The following is a 21,077-nucleotide window of genomic DNA, read 5'->3' as shown; positions in this document are numbered from 1 at the left end:
CTCATCATCACAATAACTGCTCATTTCCTCATGGATTGGGCGATTAGTCGATATTTTTTCTCAGCAACTTGGATAAAGGCGTTCCTTTCTCTATCATATTTGGCAGGTATTAAGAGTATTAAAGAACTGTAATCATCCTGTTTTAGCATTAACTGTTGATTATTTTAACTATTACTAAAATACTATGGTGTTGATTCATAACACTTGCGTGAGCTATAGAACTGTGAAATGTGTATAGAACTGGTTTTCAAGAAATTATAAAAAAGTGTTTATTGTTCACTTAAAGGAAAACAATGAATAAAGTGAAAATAGAATAGTTGTCTTTTAAAAGAAATGTTAGTCCAAGTGTAATTGTATCATTAAAGGATACACCCGAAAATTGAAATTCTCTTTATGGGACTCACCCTCGGGTTGTTCAAGTCTGTATATATTTACTTGTTCTGATGAACACAGATAAAGATATATGGTAGAATGCTTGTTACCAAACAGTTCTTGGCCATTATTGACTATCAAAGTAAACTGCTTTATAAATGTCTTTGTTCTGTTAAACAAAAAATAAGATATTTTGAAGAAAGCTAACAGTTCTGAAGCACTTTTGACTACTATTGTAATTTTCCCTCTATGGAACTGTAGTCATGATCAGAACAAAATAAATGTATACAGATTTGTAACAACTCCAACAACTTTCGTCTTTTACAATGTCTTCAAATTTTATCCCAGGTCAAGGACACCTAATGATGTGGTTTTAATGAGGCGTTAATGAACAGTCTAAATGCTGTAAACATATAAATGCTGCCGAGACCGAATCTTTGGCTTTAATACCACAATTATAATCATAATTATTAATAATAATTAGAACAATTTTTCATTTGTTAATCTTGGTGAATCTCATGTATGGCCATTTGAGATTTGGTTAAGGAGATAAAGGATGGGATCTGGGGTTTTCTGCAGTTTTACATCATTTTTTTCTATTCCTGTTATTTTATAGCGTTAATTGCGGTAAGTATTTCGGTTTGTAATCTAAAGCGTTACCAAATTTTATTTTTAAATAACCTTCACATCAATGTCAACGTAATTATTTGAAATTTAAATTATTAACAAATAGCCTAGCTAGGTAATTGGTTAAAATTCGACTACTTAGTCAGTTAGTTAGTAACAATAGCTAGTTTCGATTATTTATGTGATTTGTTAGACCCTTCTTTTGTCATTTTATATGCAGAATTACAAAACTTCTACCACTACACTTCGAGAAACAAGTTATCCTGTTAAACCTGTTCTCACTCTTAGTTTATGACAAATCACATCAATGCATTTTCTTTGCCCTTCCTTGGCCCTACCCTACATATACAGGTTCACAAACTGGAAGCGTGCTTGAGATTAACGCTAAATGATAGTGAGTTGCACTGAAGAGCCGCCAATCATTCACATGAGACGCGATTACTGCTGGTGTTTTAAAACTGAAGACTGACCAGAAATAGGACTGACAAACACACATACAAGAACTGAAAGTAAGTAGTCTAAGTCTTTGGACTATACCTAATGAATGACCTGAAATTTCTTTTTTAAAACCAGAAATATTTTGGAGTGGAATACTCCCAAAGTTACAAAGTTAGCATGGTAATTTATTTTCACCAAATATCACAGATCTGCATTACTATTGCTATTATTCTATTGCTGATAATGTCCTGAAGGTAATTATGGTAAGCATGGTTGTTTGTGAACTGATAAAAAATAAGTTTGGGGAACAAAACTGCAATGTCTGGAAACTAAACTGTATAATGTCATTGCATTTATTAACAAAATGTCAAACACATCGTATCAACAAATTACTAATAATACCAAAGTGGTTTTTATCAAGGTGTTTTTTATTTGATGTGTGAAAACAGTTCTCTTTAAACTCACAACGGTGGCCTAACAGAGAGCGGAGATGTAGTTTATCACATTAACCGAACATGGTCTCTTAACATCTGTCATTACTTTGTTTCATTTTTAATACCAATTTTTTATTGTTTAAGATCTAGGTGAAACGTTTTGTTAAAGTGGGTTATTATTTTGTCTTTACACCAGATACAATAATCTAATGCAAAGACACATAGACATATTTTTATATAAAATTTTTTGGGCCACTGCCTTCACAGCACACTGTTTGCAATTCCTCCTGGAATATGAGCTGTCATTGTAAAAAAAAGACAATAGATAACTGGACATTTTACCTTTTTAATGTCCATGAATGACACCCCACTTAATTATTCACCATTAAAACCATGCTACACATAAAATCAAATGAGTGATTACAGACACAATTGTTGAATGCTGACAAAACTACTTAAAGTGATAGTTCACCCAAAAATAAAACTGTTGTAACCATTTACTCGCCCTCTTGACATTTTAAAACTGAATGACTTTCTTTCTTCCGCAGTCCACAGGCCCCCATTCACTTGAATAGGTTTTGTGGCCATAAAATAGACGTGATTTGGGGACAGTGCTGTTTGCTTACCAACTTTCTTTAAAATATCTTCATTTGTGTTCTGCGGAAGAAAGAAAGTCATAAAGACATTCTGATTAAATGATTCGTACTCTGTCTTTGTTATTTTAATTATATAATGTTGTGACTTTTATTGTATGTAGCTAAGCAGAGAACAGAGAAAGACAAGCCCTGCATTCTCATCCGCATACTATCCGTCCTAATAGTTTTCGAAAGTAGAATTAGTATGTCCTTAATCTTAGAATGTTGAAAATAGTAATCCAAAGATTCGAAGTGCAAAATGATGCACACTCTGAATGCTTATATTACCCACAACTCACCGCGAGTAGGCAGAGTTTAGTAACACTCCACTGCATTAATACATTATATAACTGATGCGTCACTAAATTAACAAATGTAGTTTTTCAGTAACATTACATATGAAATAATGAATGAGTAAATACCTTATTAGAAAGAAGAGCTGTGTTTTGGTATTATTTTTGATATTATTTTTATTGGCCACAATGTTGTAAGTAGGTGAATTGGAATGCAGAGAAGGATCTGTCAGATTGATTTATGGTCTGCAAAAAAGGAGGAATGTGGTGTCATCAAGACATTGGGCAATCCTAGGCATGCAACTATTTAAAGAATGAAAACAAGCCAGTTACCTTCCTCCTATCACACCTGCATGCTGTTGCTTCACACACTTTTACAACTTTCGAAATGCGGATGCATTAAATGCAGATCAGATTGTATTTTACATGTTGCCAGCAATAGATACACATATCTGTACACATAAAGTCTGCTATAAGTTATCTGTTCAACTCAGGTTGTGGCACAGACACATAACAATGTTTTCTTTCAGGTTCATTTCTTTAATTTTGTATCAAACCATAAATGTAATCTTGTTCAGCTTGTGTGAACTGTTCTGAAATTTCCATTTCACAGAATGCGTGGAGAGACATTATCAATCAGAAACCGCTCTGCCATTGGCCGCTTTCCATCCGGCACTCTTGTTCTGGACGAGCCAAAGAATGTGGAGGCAGAGAAGAAGAAATGGACATGTGGCAGCTGGATCCAGCAGTGCTGTCTCCGCTGCTGCGGCCGCAAAAAAACTACTGATGATGTCACAGAGACTGTTATCACCAACCCCACTGTTGAAGAACCTACAGAAAACTATGAGATGAAAGGTATAGCCCAAATGCATAGGACACACCTAGACTTCATTGTATGTTGCGATCACGAACAGATCCGATAACCTTTTGACTTTCTTTCAGGTTTAGTGGAGGCACGTTCAGTAGACCTTCTCAAATCTAAGACTGAACAGAACCGGTTGGAGCATCACACAGATCGCTACCATGATGAAAACCTCATCATCCGGAGGGGACAGACTTTTCAGATACTGATCGAGCTCTCGCGACCTTTTAACCCGAAGATAGATAAACTCCACTTAGAGCTGAGATTAGGTCAGTTTCTTTTAGTGACTGCAGGATTTCTAAAGAAAATTAGTGCATGTGCATTTATAATTCATGGGAGGAACGTATTTAAAAGAATATTAGCTCTAAAAATGTTTGCATTTTTACCAAACAGGGAATCATCCAGATGTATCGAAAGGCACGCTTGTGATTATTTATTTGGTTGGGGACCTGCGTGATAACTGCTGGGAGGCCAAGATCATTGAACAGACAGGCAGAAAAATCAAACTGTCCATCAACTCCCTGCCATCCGCTGCTATTGGCAAATACAAGCTCTCGGTTATAACACAGTCCCTGGTAGATGGGACCATGTCAACGTACTGTTCAGAGAATGACATCTACATGCTGTTCAACCCTTGGTGTAAAGGTACGAGGGGTCAAGGGTCAAGACACACTGAAAATATATCAGTTGTGTTCCTCCTCATACATGTACTGTTCTTCTCCTAGATGACTCTGTGTACATGGATGATGTTGAACAGAAGAAAGAATATGTGTTGAATGACATGGGTATAATCTATTACGGGACCGAGAGCCAGATCGGAGACAGACCGTGGAATTTTGGACAGGTGAGAGCAAACCTTATTCTACAAATAATTTAAAAAACAGCACTGATGGTCTGTGATGTAGTTTATCATGGAGGCTGATATGTAATCAAAACTGATCAAACCAATAAAATTTGCATTTTACTTATGGCTAGGATTTGCTTAGATTTGCAAATAATCTTGATAATTGATAACGTATTTGTTTATTCTTGAACTCACCTGCTCAACTCTTGCCAATACAAAACATGAATGGATCACGTCATTGGGCTTTGCAATCTGTTAAAACTCATTTCTGTCCTCTGACTGAAATATGGTCCAAGTTGTTTACAAGGTTGTAATTCTTAAGTCAACAAGTTTTTACAAACAAAAGATACAAACTGGGGTCGATATATTTTATTATATTTATTATATATTTTATTTCATTCACATGAAGTTTTAAGTTCCCTTTCTGTCGGTCTCTCGACGTTGTGTCGAGAACGACAGATGGGGTTCGCCCTTGAGAACCAATCAACTCTGACTACTATAGAAAAGGCCAATGAAATTTGGCGAATGAAATTTGCATGCCGGGCTCCGCCCCCGGATATCCGGTATAAAAGGAAGCCGGCGTGCAGCATTCATTTACCTTTTGTTCTTCAGAGCCTTCGCTCATGACTACGAACTGAACGAATTCAATGAATTCTTCGTCTTCTTCTACTGCCGGATCTACAACGTGTAGCAGCGGATCGTCCCTACCTGCAGCGACCTTCCCCTGGGCGTCTCGGCAGTTCCGAGGGTGTGAGATTTATCTAAAAGTCCTTTTCAGGACTGACTGAGCATTCTCCAGCGCGGCTGTTCTCTTTGGTGCGGAAAGGAATGGATACGATCGCTGCATTAGGTGTGTGGGCGTCCAGCACACTGAAGCAGCGTTCGTTGACATATCTGCCCGCACTGCGGGGTAGATTGTCATTCAGAAGTTGCGGTCACGGGTGGCTGTCTTCCTACGGGAACCAGCCACCATTTCGTTTGCTACCAGGGCTGTGACATCTGTGGCTACGGCCCTGATGACCACCCATGTTAGCAGCGTTAGTGATATGGGGAACTCTGCGAACGTAAACCCGCCAGCTAAGTGCTCACGGGCCGATCGCACCCCGATTCGCTTTTCTGAACGTTCCCCAAACGGCGGTGGCATACCGTCCGGATTCTCACGCACACACATCGGGAACGATGTGTGACGTAGATGAGATGTCGCTCGCAGCATCGGAGGGAGACTGACATCCGACTCTGACGAATCCGAGCTCCACCCCCAGCGGTCGAGTTAGGAGGAAGCAGAAATGTCATTCATGCTAACCCGGGGTTCCGGAGGTGCATGAGGAGCTGTGTAAAACTTGGAGCGCTCCACTCTCGGACCGCTCCAGTGAAAACCAGCTCCACCTCCCTTACTTCCCTCGATGGTGGGGCAGCCAAGGACTGCGTCGAGATCCCCCGAGTGGAACGTCCGCCCGCGGTGCACCTGTGCCGCGGACGGCTACCACCTGGGGGGAATCGGCCACGCCTACGGTCCAAAGCATGTAAGACTTCGGCATCACTGGTGTCGAGGGCTTGCGATGCCGCGGACAAGGCTGCCTCCTCTCTCTTCGCCATGGCCATCCTGCAGGTCCGCCAGGCCAAGGCGTTGAGAGAGCCCCACGAGGGTAAGACCGACCTGGGTATAATGCAGGATCTCCGTGCCGCCGCTGACAGCGCTCTACGGGTGACTAAGGCGGCGGCACGGGCCCTGGGTCGGACGATGTCCACGGTAGTGGTCCAGGAGAGACACCCCCGGCTATACCTTGTGCAGAAGAGTGATACCAAGGAAGTCCGCTTTCTTGATACACTCATCTCGCAGGGTGGGTTGTTGGTAAAGACCGTCGAGGACTGCGCTCAGCAGTTTTTGACGGTGAAGCAGACAGTGGCAATTAACCACATTTTTCTCACCGCGACTCGGCCGCCGGAAGGCCTCCGAGATCCCGCGTGACGTCTGCTTCCCTGCAACCCAGGACCCCTTCGACATCGATTCCGGTTCTTGTGCCCCCACAGGCGGCACCCCGGAAGTAGAGGTCGAGGGGGAAACCTCCACCCCGTCAGCAAACTTCTCACGAGAAGGGACACTGACGGGAAGACTCCAGGGAGAACAACATCGGGCCCGAACCATCACAGCCACGGCTCTGATCGGTCGGCACGTGACGACTCCTGCCTCGTCACCAAAGCCGGGCCCTTTTCAGGGCCTGGCGCCCACTTACTCACAGAGTTTTTCGGTCTCCCCGGGTGTACTTGCAGCCGATCCCACACTCCACTGGACTGTGCTCGGCGAACCGACCTCACGCCCTGGCGAGGCGTGAGGTCGTACACATACGACAGTTGTCACCACTCTCAAACCGACAGTGCGTGCCATTGTCCCGCCAGGCAGGTAAAAAGGCGGAGCCATCCTTCCCTCCGGGGACCCCCCGCGACAGATGGTTAGCTCCGCCAGCCGACGAACCACCCCCCGTGGAAATGATGAAGCAGACTGCCCCCTTGGTCACCCTGTACAGTCCCTGGGAGCTCAAGAGCTGCCCACACTGTCTCGCTGGCTAATGCGGGTGGTCCGTCTTGGTTACTCGATCCAGTTTCCCAGAGACTTCTGGCAAAACAGGCATCGAGTTCGTCCAAAATCAAGACGTTCAGTGGGTCACAACCTGCACTTCATCATTCCCTAGAAAGACGGCGGGTTGCCATAGGTCTGCGTACCCTGAACAAGCACCTTCACGAGTTGCCGTTCAGATGCTCACGCAGAGGCGCATCCTGACATCTATCAGGTGTCAGGATTGGTTTGTGGCAATCGACCTGAAGGACGCTTACTCTAATGTCTCGATCCCCTCGACACTGCCCCGTTCCCATGGTTCGAGTTCGAGGGGTGGGCATATCAGTACAGAGTCCTCCCTTTCGGTCTGTCCCTGAACTATCTCGACGACTGGCAAACACTCGTGAGATCTGTTCTGTACACAGAGGGACCTGGTGCTCCGGCATCTAGATCGATTGGGATTTCAGGTCAACCGAGAAAAGAGCAAACTCTCCCCAGTGCAGAGCATCCTCTTTCTCGGTATGGAACCAAACTCTGTCACCATGACGGCACAGCTGTCCGCAGCACGTGCCCAGTCAGTGTTGGAACTGGAGGCTCCTGGGACACATGGCATCCTCCGCGGGGGTAAGACCCCTCGGGCTGATGCACATGAGACCGCTTCAACACTGGCCACAGAGTCAAGTTCCGAGGACAGCGTGGCACACCGGCAGCAGGCACACGGTGATGACGCCCTGCTGCCGACGCACCCTAACCCCTTGGTCTTCCATGACCTTCCTCTGGGCGGGGATTCCCCTCGGGCAGGTTACGAGGCACGTCGTGGTGACGACGGACGCCTCGCTGCAGGGGTGGGGTGCAGTGTGCAACGGGCACGCAGACGCGGGGCGCTGGACGAGCCCCCGTCTGCGCTGTGCAATTGCCTAGAGTGGTGTACGCTCACGGTAACTAACACAACTTGCCCGACGCCTCCTCCTGTGGAGTTAGCAGGTGATCCGCTCCCTGCGGGCCACACACATCCCAGGCAGACTGAACCAGACAGCCGACACGCTCTCTCGTCAGTATACGCCTTGCGGAGAGTGGCGACTCCACCCCCGGTCCAGCTCATTTTGGGTGTTGTTCGGACAGACACAGATAGACCTCTTTGCCTCCCATGACACCACCCATTGTCTGCTTTGGTACTCCCTGACCGAGACCCCCTCGGCACGGATGCCCTGGCGCACAGCTGACCACGGGACGGGCGGAAGCACACCTTCCCCCCCCAGGAGCCTCCTTGCACAAACACTGTGCAAGGTCAGGGAAGAGGAGCACCAAGTGTATTGGTTACACCACACTGGTCTAACCGCACTTGGCTTCAGAGTTGATGCTCTGAACAGCGACTCCCCCTGAACCATTCCCCTGACAGAGGACCTGCTCTCTCAGGGGAAGGACACGTTCTGGCATCCCAGATCAGACCTCTGGAACACCCATGTCTGGTCTCTAGACGGGACGAGAAAATCCTGAGATGGCTACTCCCCCTCTATGGCTGAGACCATCACCCAGGCTAGGGCCCCATCTACTAGGCGGTCACACGCCTCTAGACGGCGCCTCTTCTCGTCCTGGTGTCTCTCTCTCTCACGAGAAAAGACCCACTGAGGTGCTTGATCAGGATTGTGTTCCCCTTCTCACGAGACTGGAGACTAAGATCTCCCCTCCAAACTGAAAGTGTATGTAGTCGCTATCGCTACTCATCACGACTCAGTTGATGGAAAGTTTCTAGGGCAACTCGACCTGGTCACCAGGTTCCTAATGGGCGCGAGAGGGCGGAATCCGCCTCATCTCCGCTCCATACCCTCTTGAGAGCCCCTCAGAGGTTCCGATCTTCCTCACCTGAGTAAGACGGCCCTCCTGTTGGTGCTCGCTTCCGTCAAGAGGGTAGGGGACCTCCAAGCATTCTCTGTGTCCCCGGATTGCCTTAAATTCGGCCCTGGTAACTCTCACGTTATCTTGAGACCCAGGCCCGGATACGTGCCCAAAGTTCCCACTTCTCCCTTCGGGGACCAAGTGGTGGACTTGCAGGCGCTCCCCACTGGGGAGGAAGACCCAACCCCATCCGTGTTGTGTCCTGGACCGCACGCAGAGCTTCAGTAGCTCTGACCAGCTCCTTGTTTGTGTTGGAGGACAGCAGAAGGGGAAGGCTGTCTCCAAGCAGAGTCTGGCGCACTGGGTCGTGAATGCCGTTACGACGGCATTTCGATCTCAGAATCTCCCATGCCCATTGGCAGTGAGGGCTCACTCCACCGGAGTTTAGCCACCTCCTGGGCACTGGCAGAAGCACCTCTCTAGCAGACATCTGTAGAGCTACGGGTTGGGCTACGCCCAAACACCTTCGCAAGGGTTAACAACCTTCGCGTAAACCCGGTGTCAGCCCACGTCCTGCGTGGCGACATGTAGGACTGGCATCCGGGGGGGCGTATGCCTGCGAAAGCACCTTCCCACCCTCCAAGAGGTTGGGTCAGTGTGCTATTTACCCTTTTCTTCTTACCCAAACACATGGCTAAGAAAATTGGTACCTCACCAACCTTCCTTCTTACCCAGACACTGGTTAAGAACAGGCACTCCATCCATCACTAAGCAAGCACCTCCTGGGGGTTGGCTGGGCAGAGCAGCCTTCCCCCTTAGGCCGGGAAACCTTATGACCTATCACAGATAGTTCTAACCGGACCTGTGCTATCGGACGCAGTAACACCCCCTCCGTGGGCTGTTCCGTCTGTTATACCCTCATGACAATGGTTCCCACACATGGTAACCCATGAGCTTCCCCAGGTGGACCTCCACCTCGCGGCACTACCCAGTCCGCCCGTTCCATGCGTTCTCCTCCAAGGACGAGACCATATCATATCTCCACCATATTCCTCCCCACGGGTAGGAGGTGGCCTCTGCAGCGCTTCTCTGATTAAGAGTTGCGCTTTTCCCGGTGTAAACCCGAGCCGGACGGCCTCTCGCCTGTAGAGAGCTAAGGCCCCGTCCGTGAAAGGTTACCGGTCAGGGCTGTACCCATCTTTCTCCCAGAAAGCTCTGGAACCCCCCGACCACCACACTGGTAGGTTACAAGTTTCACGAAAGCGTCGAGCTGACACGCCCAGGCTTGTTACCGTCGCTTCGCTGAGATTGTGACGCGATACAGCGTTTGTGGCGTTTTCCATAGATAACCCCATCTGTCGTTCTCGACACAACGTCGAGAGACCGACAGAAAGGGAACGTCTTGGTTACGTATGTAACCTCAGTTCCCTGATGGAGGGAACGAGACGTTGTGTCCCTTATGCCACAAACACGTATCGTATTCTGCTGCAGTCGTGAGAGGATCTCAGGCTCTTCAGAACAAGAGGTAAATGAATGCTGCACGCCGGCTTCCTTTTATACCGGATATCCGGGGGCGGAGCCCGGCATGCAAATTTCATTCGCCAAATTTCATTGGCCTTTTCTATAGTAGTCAGAGTTGATTGGTTCTCAAGGGCGAACCCCATCTGTCGTTCTCGACACAACGTCTCGTTCCCTCCATCAGGGAACTGAGGTTACATACGTAACCAAGACGTTTTCTATAGATTATTTGTCTTCCTCTTATCCTGTAGAAAAGGGTCAAGATGAGGCTACCTCTGGGGGTTACAATTTAAGAAATGGTGTATGATGAATTTAGTAACAGGCGAAAAATAAAGCAGAAATGGCGTCTCAAACTAAATAAAGGCATTGTTTTATGATTTTAATTGTTGTATGCAACACCACAAAGATGGTAAAGGCAAATCACACTTTCAAAGATGAGGAACATATTTAATGTTTGTTTACTGTCATGGAACGGAATGAAAGAACCCAAGCGCAGGCAGGTAAGGGTTAACAAAAATATTTTATGAAAGTATAAACACTAAAACAAAACCCACGATGGAGAAAACACAGGAAATAATATTGACTTACTAAAAGAAACACTTCCCACGAGGGGGAATAAACTTAGGAGTCAAAAAGTTACACTTCTAAAAAAGTCAAACAAGGCAGGGAAAAGGCTTAGACAAGGTAACATTTCGACTTGTACTAAATAACATGTAATGAATAACAACAACCCGACAAGGAACAGAGAAATAAAAGGGATTTTAATAGGGAACAACTAACAAGGGATAATTACAAAAGGGAGGTGACGGGCAGGTGACACATGATTACGGAGACAGGAGGGCGGGACTGAGCAACATTACGTGGCGCAAAGTGACAAAAAAAACTACGTGTCTCCACACATAACACATCAAAACCCAAAAGACGTGATACTGTAACAACTCAGTCCAGGGAGTTAGTAAACTTGTGACATGAAGGGCAGAGTCCTGACAGTTTACAAAATGACACTGTTCAATTTATGCAAATTTTATGAATATATCTAATCGTTCTGAGTTTTCACCACAAAGAAATAAATACATAATATCAGTGTAACTCTTCAGGACTGAAGGACGATGACACACGGGGTAAAGTGAACTGGTGATTTTATGTAGTTGAAACATATGAATAAGTATAAGTACACTAAATAATGTACTTAAACATACTAGAGTTCCTGTAACAACAAGACTAATTCCTTTGGACACGGTTTCTCTTTCTCTTTATCTGATAGTTTGATAAGGATATCCTGTCGGCGTGTTTGTTTTTGTTGGAGAGGAGTGGTGCTCCAGCATCAGGATGGGGAGATCCTGTCAGTGTGGTCAGACTCGTGTCTGCACTGGTAAGTCTAAAGTTTTCGTTCTCAAAGGGTAATATAATAACGTTGAGCAACTTTGTTCGGTGGGATCCACTTATTTTGTTAGTTTTAAAAGTTCCTTATGTTTCCATATTTTAATTCAAATATTGACCAAATCTTAAATATAGTCGGTTGCAAGCTTGACGTACAAAAGTGATGCAAAAATACAATTAAAAGGTCACCTCTGATAATGATATATCAAGGCCAGAGGACGTATTATTTAATATACCTTGTACTTTTTTCTGACCCGGCATCAATGCAAAAGTAAAAAATTCCAATAAAATGTATATCAATTGTGGTGTTCTTAAATCAAAAGATTGGGTGCCTAGAATTACGAATAGGTCTTTCCTAAGGCTGGAATGAGATCTATTGAATTGTTATACAGAGCCACTTTGAGAACAGGCCATTTGAGAACAGTGCAGTTCAACCTTGTTTTATGTTTTACATCAGATTAACTCGCTTGATGACAATGGAGTGCTGGAAGGAAGTTGGTCGGGTCAATACGAGGACGGGACGGCCCCTACGGTCTGGACTGGTAGCAGTGATATCCTCAGACATTATCATGAAAGTGGAGGAACACCTGTCAAATATGGACAGTGCTGGGTCTTCTCTGGAGTCACCACCACAGGTTAGAGTATGCATGAGAAATATTGGGTCTCGTTCACTAATAATTCATTACACATGTTTTAAGCATTGGTTGACCTACATTAAACCAGAAAAGGTTATATTCGACACAACAATGGGTTAAAACAACCCAGCATTGGTTAATTGATTTTTCAGTAAAAGATATGTGCATATTTCACATGATTCTAAACATCTCTTTCATTTCTCTTTCTTTTTTTTATCAGTGCTCAGATGCATGGGAATTCCCACCCGCTGTGTAACGAACTTCAACTCGGCTCATGACACCGATGTTTCCCTGACCACAGATGTTTATTTAGATGAGAACAATGAGCTAATTGAGGAGCTCAATCAAGATTCTGTCTGGTAAGCTCTTTTGTTAAATGCTATGTATTTGTCACATTTTGTTATGAAATGTAGCCACCAGCCACTATCACTATCAGACAAAAAAGCATGTTAAATCTACAAATGTTAATAACCCCATCCATATACTCTGCAGGAACTTCCATGTGTGGAATGACTGTTGGATGGTTCGTCCTGATCTACCTGCGGGTATGGGGGGATGGCAAGCCGTGGATGCCACTCCTCAGGAGACTAGTTTGGGCGTCTTTTGCTGTGGCCCTGCCTCTATCACAGCTGTCCGGAATGGACAGGTTTACCTCAAGCATGACACGCCGTTTGTGTTTGCAGAGGTACATTTCTGTTTTGATGAGATGTTGTGCAGTGAAGTGAAATAAATTTCTTAAAGCAAAAACAAGTTAAAAAGCTTTCTTGGCCAGATTGCTTTAGCCAGTGTTATCATGTTTGCCTCAACTGTCCACTAGACTGATTTTGTTGGGAGATTTTAAGCACCAATGGTTTTGTGAACTGAAAATTATTTTTCTCTTGCACTGTAAAAAGAGTCAACTTAAATAATAAGGCAACCTAGCACAACCACGTTTTTGAGTAAACTCAACAAACAGATTGAAAGTCTACCCAACCTAAAAAATATATGTTTCAGTCATTAGTTGTCACAACATAGTAAAGTTTACCTAATTAACAACAGAACTAAATATTTTTTGTTGGCTAAACATAAATAGAGTATATAGATTAATATTAAAAATTAAACATTTATTTTTACTACTATTATGTGTTTCGGCCTAAAACAGACTGCTTATTTGATCAAATAACTGTTTAAACAGCTTCTGTTGAGTGCATTTATACCAATTTATCGATTGTGTCGGACAATTACAGTACACCTCAACATTGATCACACAAACATCAACCATGGTAACAATCAATAACCATCATTCATTAAAAAAACTCTAAACTCAACAGATAACTAACAGTACCAACAATATTAAAGCATAATTTAAGCCAGCAAGAACACTACTCTAAAAAAAAGAAAAGAGAAACAGAAACACTGAATTGAAAATGCTGCAATGCATCTTGGGAACTTTCAAACTCTTGCAATATTGTTTGTTCAGAATACACAATTTTTTAGGTGGAGCTAACACTTTGGCCAAAAACGTGTCCAGTCAACAAATAATCGTTGTTAGAAACATGTTAAAGCTAATTTTGTTTAGTATATGCAAAACAATAATTTGACTCCTTTAACTAAAACTGCTAAGTTCAAGTTACATATTTATCGTTGTAGGGAGAACATTTTGCAAGTTGGACTTTTTTATAGTGTGTTCTTCTCATCTTCTCAGATACCAAGTTTGTGGTGTCTTGTTGGTATGAAATGTTTTGTTCTCTGTGTACTCTAGGTGAACAGTGATAAAGTCTTCTGGCAGAGAAATGCTGATGGGACCTTCACTCAGGTCAAAGTTAAGAAGCAGGCAGTGGGTCACTTCATCAGCACTAAAGCTGTCGGCTCTGATGACCGTGAAGACATCACACACCTCTACAAACACCCAGAAGGTAAAAAATAAAAATATCAATGAGATTAAGATCACTTCAGTTCGGTAATTAAATTAAATTAAATTAAATAATTACTGCCTAAGCATACAAGGAATTTGTTCCTATGCAGAAAAAAACAAGAGGCCCACAAGGGGACCCCAGTTGACTTCCATGGGGGCCTCAGGATGACTAATAATTTCAAAAAAAGACAAAAGGAGCATTTAAATTTAGTTTAAAACAAATAAAACATTGTTATATTGAATAAACATTTACCATTTTAATGTCAAGCTCTGAAATATTTTATTGGGTAGAAATGTCGAGTTTTTGTCAGTGGGAGGAGGGCCTTTGAATATTGTTGAACACAGTGAGGGGCCTTGGAGACAAAAAGGTTGAGAACCCCTGATTTAGGGGGATTTCTACATTGAAGAAGATATTATTTTAGATACAGTTGGCAGTTTGAAGTCTCTTTTTCACTTTTTAATAAAAAATGATAACTGTAGGTTCAGAGGAGGAGCGTATTGCTGTGGAAACAGCTTGTCAATATGGCACGAAAGCAGGAATCTACCTTCCGTCAGGAACTGAGGACGTTACTGTTCAGATCACAATGGGTGAAGAAGAACCTCAGCTCGGTGCTGATGCTAAACTGTCAATCACCATAGAGAACCTGAGTTCAGAACAGCGCAGTGTCACTCTCTTCGGTCAGGTGGAAGTAGTGTATTACACTGGGGTACATAAAGCTACCGTGAAGAAGGACCAGGTACCTGTCGACCTCCAACCCAGTGAAGGTGAGAGACTTTATACATGTCACAATTTCACAAAACAATGTTCCAAAAGTCTGCCTTTCTTAAATGAAAATATGTATTTTTTTTGTCTGAAATGTTAAAAAAAATATGAATGTCCCTGTAACAAATCTCCATTAAAAGGAAGGAAGGAGGCGGGAACCGGCAAACATTTAAACATTTAATAAAGTAATATAACAGCCGGCGGCCCCTCACGGAAGACCGCCGGCGAACAAAACATAATATAAACACAAACATAACATAAGTTCGGGCCCGGTCCTCTCTCTTCGACGGCCCGTCGCTCGTTCCTTTTATATGCTCCCATCTCCTACGTGATTCGAGGCCGGTGTGCGCACAGCTGGCACTAATTCAGAATTACTCACCGGACTCGAACCACGGTCTCGCCCCGCCTACTCTACTACAGTCCCTCTTTTATTATGCAATGAAAGCACAAGTTTATTTTTATGACCTGAGAAAGACATTTATTGTGTTTCACCAATAAATAAAGGTCAAATAAAATGTTTTCATTTTAATTTCACAGTTGACTCTATAGAGTGGACTCTACTGTATGATGACTATAAAGATCAGCTGGTGGATCAGGCCATGCTGATGCTCACTCTTACTGGACGCGTCACTGAGACTCAACAGGTTGTGGCAACCCAATTCAGTTTCAGACTGCGAACACCAGATATCCTGATAACTGTGAGTTTAAAAGGCTTCTTCAGTATAACCCTCACATACAATACATACAGTCAGGTCCATAAATATTGGGACATCGACACAATTCTAACATTTTTGCCTCTATACACCACCACAATGGATTTCAAATGAAACGAACAAGATGTGCTTTAACTGCAGACTGTCAGCTTTAATTTGAAGGTATTTACATCCAAATCAGGTGAGCGGTGTAGGAATTACAACAGTTTGCATATGTGCCTCCCACTTGTTAAGGGACCAAAAGTAATGGGACAATTGGCTTCTCAGCTATTCCATGGCCAGGTGTGTGTTATTCTTAAATAAAGGAACACCCTTCACAACAGTCAACAATCAAAGTCAACAATCAAGAGAAGACTTCACCAGAGTGAATACAGAGGGTTCACCACAAGATGTAAACCATTGGTGAGCCTAAAAAACAGGAAGGCCAGATTAGAGTTTGCCAAACGACATCTAAAAAAGCCTTCACAGTTCTGGAACAACATCCTATGGACAGATGAGACCAAGATCAACTTGTACCAGAGTGATGGGAAGAGAAGAGTATGGAGAAGGAAAGGAACTGCTCATGATCCTAAGCATACCACCTCATCAGTGAAGCATGGTGGTGGTAGTGTCATGGCGTGGGCATGTATGGCTGCCAGTGGAACTGGTTCTCTTGTATTTATTGATGATGTGACTGCTTCCAAGAGCAGCAGGATGAATTCTGAAGTGTTTCGGGCAATATTATCTTGCTCATATTCAGCCAAATGCTTCAGAACTCATTGGACAGCGCTTCACAGTGCAAATGGACAATGACCCAAAGCATACTTCAAAAGCAACCAAAGAGTTTTTGAAGGGAAAGTAGTGGACTGATATGCAATGGCCAAGTCAATCACCTGACCTGAATCCGATTAAGCATGCATTTCACTTGCTGAAGACAAAACTGAAGGGAAAATGGCCCAAGAACAAGCAGGAACTGAAGACGGTTGCAGTAGAGGCCTGGCAGAGCATCACCAGGGATGAAACCCACCGTTTGGTGATGTCTATGCGTTCCAGACTTCAGACTGTAATTGACTGCAAAGGATTTGCAACCAAGGATAAAAAAGTGAAAGTTTGATTTATGATTATTATTGTGTCCCATTACTTTTGGTCGCTTAACAAGTGGGAGGCACAAATGCAAACTGTTGTAGTTCCTACACAATTCACCTGATTTGGATGTAAATACCCTCAAATTGAAGCTGCAGTTAAAGCACATCTTGTTCGTTTCATTTGAAATCCATTGTGGTGGTGTATATAGCGAAAAATGTTAGAATTGTGTCGATGTCCCAATATTTATGGACCTGACTGTATACTGTGAATTAGAATATTTTTGGGGGGACTGGTAAATTAAGATAAAGAAATTAATAATAAAAAACTGTTTTAACCTATTGACATGAGCCTGAAATTCTTCTTAACATTAGATTTAATGGAAAGAAACCTTTCGTGGCAAATCAGATCACACTTGTGTTGTAAATGTGTGCTCTTCTGCGTCTTAGCCTGTAGGGGACGCTGTCCTTGGTAAAGAGTTGAGTGTTGAGATTGTTTTCCGGAATCCGCTGCGCTGCACACTGAAGAATGTGAAGTTTCACATTGAAGGACTTGGAATGCAAAGCATTAGAGAGATTTCCTATGGGTAAGTTGTCAACTTTGAGTTATTTTTCCAATTGTTGTTGTGGGTGATTTTAATGCATGCTGTTTTCATTAAAACCCCATTGTGTCCAGACAGACAGAGTTTTATTACTTTATAGTTATACAATTTTTTATGCATATAAGAATTTTCTGAAAATAATATCACAAACATTGTATTAGCCTTTACTGCTTGGTATATACAAAACCGTTTAAAAGTTAAGAGTAAAATCACTTTTTTTCACGTTTTAGCAAATCATATGGAATGAAACACATTTTATTATTACTCTGACTAAATGAAAAATGAAAAACTTGAGGTATACATTTATATGCAGTCAAATTTAAGAAAATTTAAGTCAGAGCAAATTGTATTGTATTATTTGACTTAAATTAAGTTGAACTGTATAGACATCCACACTGCAAGAAATCTTTTGACCGTCAATTCAATATCAAAAGGTCTTTCAATCTACCTGAACTACCCAGTTCAAGAATGTGTTTGAAGTGTGATAAAATAAGTTTCTCTTGTGTTATTGATTTTCTCAGCAACATAGAAAGTCTGGCCACGGTGACGCTGACGGAGAAGTTTATTCCTATAGAGTCTGGACCACAGAATCTTCTTGCTTCACTTGACTGCCACCAGCTAACTCAAGTTCACGGAGTCGCCACCATTGTCGTCAAAGCATTGTGAAATGTCTCAAAGAAAAACAAACTTGTGCTGGAGCTTTAGTGCTTCAAAATGACAATTTAATCTCCAATAAAGAGATTGTCTTCTTTGGACATGTATATCTTATGCTGTATTAGTGCAAAACCTGTGCTGTTTAAAATGTTAAGTTTAGCAATTTAAAAGGTTATTCATTTAAAGTATTTATTTTTATATAATGTTAAATAGTATTTTTGCCTTTTTGGAAGTGGATTTTTTTTAATATTTAAAAAATGTATTTACAACTTAATTATGAATTTATTATATATACATATATTTTCTCAGGAATGTTATTTTTTAATATTCATAAATATGAATAATACAAGCCATGGAATGTGTTTTTTTGGGGGGGATTCTAACCATAACATAACCATTCATCATTGCAGGGCTCAATGAAGTGCATACTCAATAACAGAAAACACAACACAATTCATTTTCCACCACCCTCTCTTGGTTAGAGTTATTATTTATAAAGCACATTTAAAAACAAGGTAAGGTTGACCTTAATACATATGAATAAAGTATCAATATATAATCATAGACGTTTTGTCGGACGTATGTGCCATGCCCAAAGTTTACTTTTGGTCTGTGTTTGTTTATCAGTCTGGCTAGTGGCTTGTAATACAGCATAACAGTTTATTTTATATTTAATATACACTGCATGTCCGAAAAAATGAGAATGAGTCCAACTGCCTACTTGAATATACAGAAGGACCAGGTTATTCCAACAATGGGTTTTTTCTTCCCTGATGGCACTGGCATAATCCAAGATGACAATGCCAGGATTCATAGGCTCAAATTATAAAAGAATGGTTCAAGGGAGCACAAGACATCATTTTCACACATGGATTGGTCACCACAGAGTTCAGACCTTAACCCAGTGAAAATCTTTAGGATGTGCTGGAGAAGACTTTGCGCAGTGGTCCGACTCTCCCATCATAAATACATCAGCAAAATGATTCCGGAAGCGGTTTGCATTTGCGTTTGAATTGTAACAATTTGAGTAATCAAATAGAAAACACATTTTCAAATGCAGTTTGCAATTCCTTTTTCATTAAGTCCATTTTTCAAAATCATTCCATACGGAATGGACAAAAGTGCACAAATTTATATCAAAAAGTAGTAGAGAAGCTTTTCATGGTTTTTGCACACGGTGTCGCTGTGACGTTGACGTAAGTGGTCAAGGGAAAGCCGGCATTGACCGGCATTCCAGCATGGAAAAACATAAAAGGTAATCGAAGAGCTGCAGGTACGTCTTCCCTTAGGTCATTTTTTCGAGAAGCAACATCATCTCACGATGACAAAATCTCAGCTGCAGAGCTTTGTAAATTCTATCATGCAGTATAAAGCATCACCATTCATACAGGAGTGTAGACGGCGCATGAAAGTTGACAAGAGAGATCTTTAGTGACTCATCTACAGCTAAGGGGATGACCTGTGGGAAATTCAGATTTCATCAAATTAAACAATCTGCCTGTTTCAGGGGCAATGGATGCATCAAACATAAGTACGACTAAGTGTTTCCTGATGGTACTGAGATATTTGCACTTTGAGGAAGGGGTTCAACATGCACTGTTAGATTTTTATAGTGACAGCACCAACATTTCAGAGGCTATAAAAACCAGCTGCTGGCTAAACTGGAGATGTCTGGTCTTGATGTGAAAAACATGTCAGCAGACAACATCAACTATGTGTAATGGGGTAGAAGATAAAGGGACTACAAATGAGATGGACAACAAATCCCACAGGTCAGATTGCTATTAAAGGAAGTCCAGTTTTAGGGACTTCCTCTTTGAAGTACCATGTGGTGTGGGAACTTAAGGCTGTGTAAGAGCTGATGATAAGACCATCGATTAACAGAACATCGATTAACAGAACCGAATTGGTGAGTGCCACGTCAGAAAATGTTGTTTGTTGCTTCAAAGAATTAGGCAGACTTATTTTAGAGCATACATGGTAATTTTTGCTATTGCGAGTTTGATTGGTTTTAATATTTATATCTGACTTGTGTTTTAGTGCCTGTTTGGATCAACATGTTTTGGGTGTCTCAGAGAATTAAGCATGTAAATACAGGTATTAATCCGTACTAAATTCTTGGATTGAGTTTAAACGTTTCATATTTTAATTTGTTTTTTACTTGATTGTAAATGTTTTTAATTATAGTAACTTTTTATATGGCGATTATACATTGTGTTTCTTCTTTTGCAGAGAATGCAAGGTGGGCCGGTGTGTTTTTTTGGCCGCGAGGGCCGGTGTTGTCATGGCATGGTTGAAATGTGGATGCTGCTGTCCCTAGGCTGCCTACACTCACAGCAGCCTTAATCTTTTTATTTATTATTTTACCGCAGCCCCATTTTTTTATTTAATATTTTTTCGCAGCCCCACTCAGAGTGCAGCCTGCAGGTTAATGATGACGTGATTATCTTTTGACTCCCTCGCCCCGCCCCCGACAGCGGCACTGCCAGTTGCTCAAAATATAAAAACGTCAGAAATAAAAATGGATATCTGAAAGCGCAAAGGCGGCGCTGAAAAGGCCAGAATAAAAAAGAAGAAAGCTCTGGAAACTGACGCGGCCAAATGTTCTAAGCTGACCACATTTTTTCTCAAAACAAATGAAGACGACGAGACTGCCCTAACGTTAAGGTAGTTAGGAATAGGAACACTGCAAGATGCTAGCGGCCGTGCAAAACAAATTTGTCTGCAAACCACCGTTCATGTATCAAAAATGTTCTTGTAGCTCTTCAGCAGCAGCCACCTCTAGTCCAGTTTGCTGATAACGGTGATGAAGAGCCATGCCCAGTAACAAAAAATGCTTTTCTTACTTGGTAATTTTGTCTTGTTTCCAGTTCAAATATCTAAATATTCTTAATTCAAGATACATTTACTAGACAAGTGAAATTGCATAAGAAATTATTTCTTGTTTTCTGAAAAAACACCT

At 42.4% G+C, this 21,077-nt stretch overlaps 1 protein-coding gene across 1 annotated transcript; it reads left to right on the top strand.

Moving 5' to 3' along the window:
* Nucleotides 1–1,370: 1,370 nt before the first annotated feature.
* Nucleotides 1,371–20,820, top strand: tgm1 (transglutaminase 1, K polypeptide). Its single transcript, XM_056733904.1, has 14 exons — nt 1,371–1,508; nt 3,413–3,654; nt 3,742–3,930; nt 4,055–4,306; nt 4,387–4,505; nt 11,678–11,785; nt 12,251–12,428; nt 12,649–12,787; nt 12,921–13,113; nt 14,170–14,323; nt 14,803–15,087; nt 15,623–15,783; nt 17,310–17,446; nt 17,983–20,820. Exons 2-14 carry the CDS (start codon nt 3,414–3,416, stop codon nt 18,125–18,127), a joined length of 2,301 nt encoding a protein of 766 aa, XP_056589882.1. The 5' UTR covers nt 1,371–1,508; nt 3,413; the 3' UTR covers nt 18,128–20,820.
* Nucleotides 20,821–21,077: the final 257 nt, after the last annotated feature.

The sequence above is a fragment of the Triplophysa dalaica genome, chromosome 20 (genome assembly GCF_015846415.1).
Source record: "Triplophysa dalaica isolate WHDGS20190420 chromosome 20, ASM1584641v1, whole genome shotgun sequence".
Taxonomy (NCBI): Eukaryota; Metazoa; Chordata; class Actinopteri; order Cypriniformes; family Nemacheilidae; genus Triplophysa; species Triplophysa dalaica.
This window is presented reverse-complemented; position numbering and strand designations above follow the sequence as displayed.

Coding starts and splice junctions, on each gene's coding strand:
- tgm1 (XM_056733904.1), top strand. CDS start 3,414: ATGCGTGGAGAGACATTATCAATCAGAAACCGCTCTGCCATTGGCCGC. Junction 12,788..12,920: donor CTCAATCAAGATTCTGTCTG/GTAAGCTCTTTT, acceptor TATACTCTGCAG/GAACTTCCATGTGTGGAATG. Junction 15,088..15,622: donor CGACCTCCAACCCAGTGAAG/GTGAGAGACTTT, acceptor TTAATTTCACAG/TTGACTCTATAGAGTGGACT.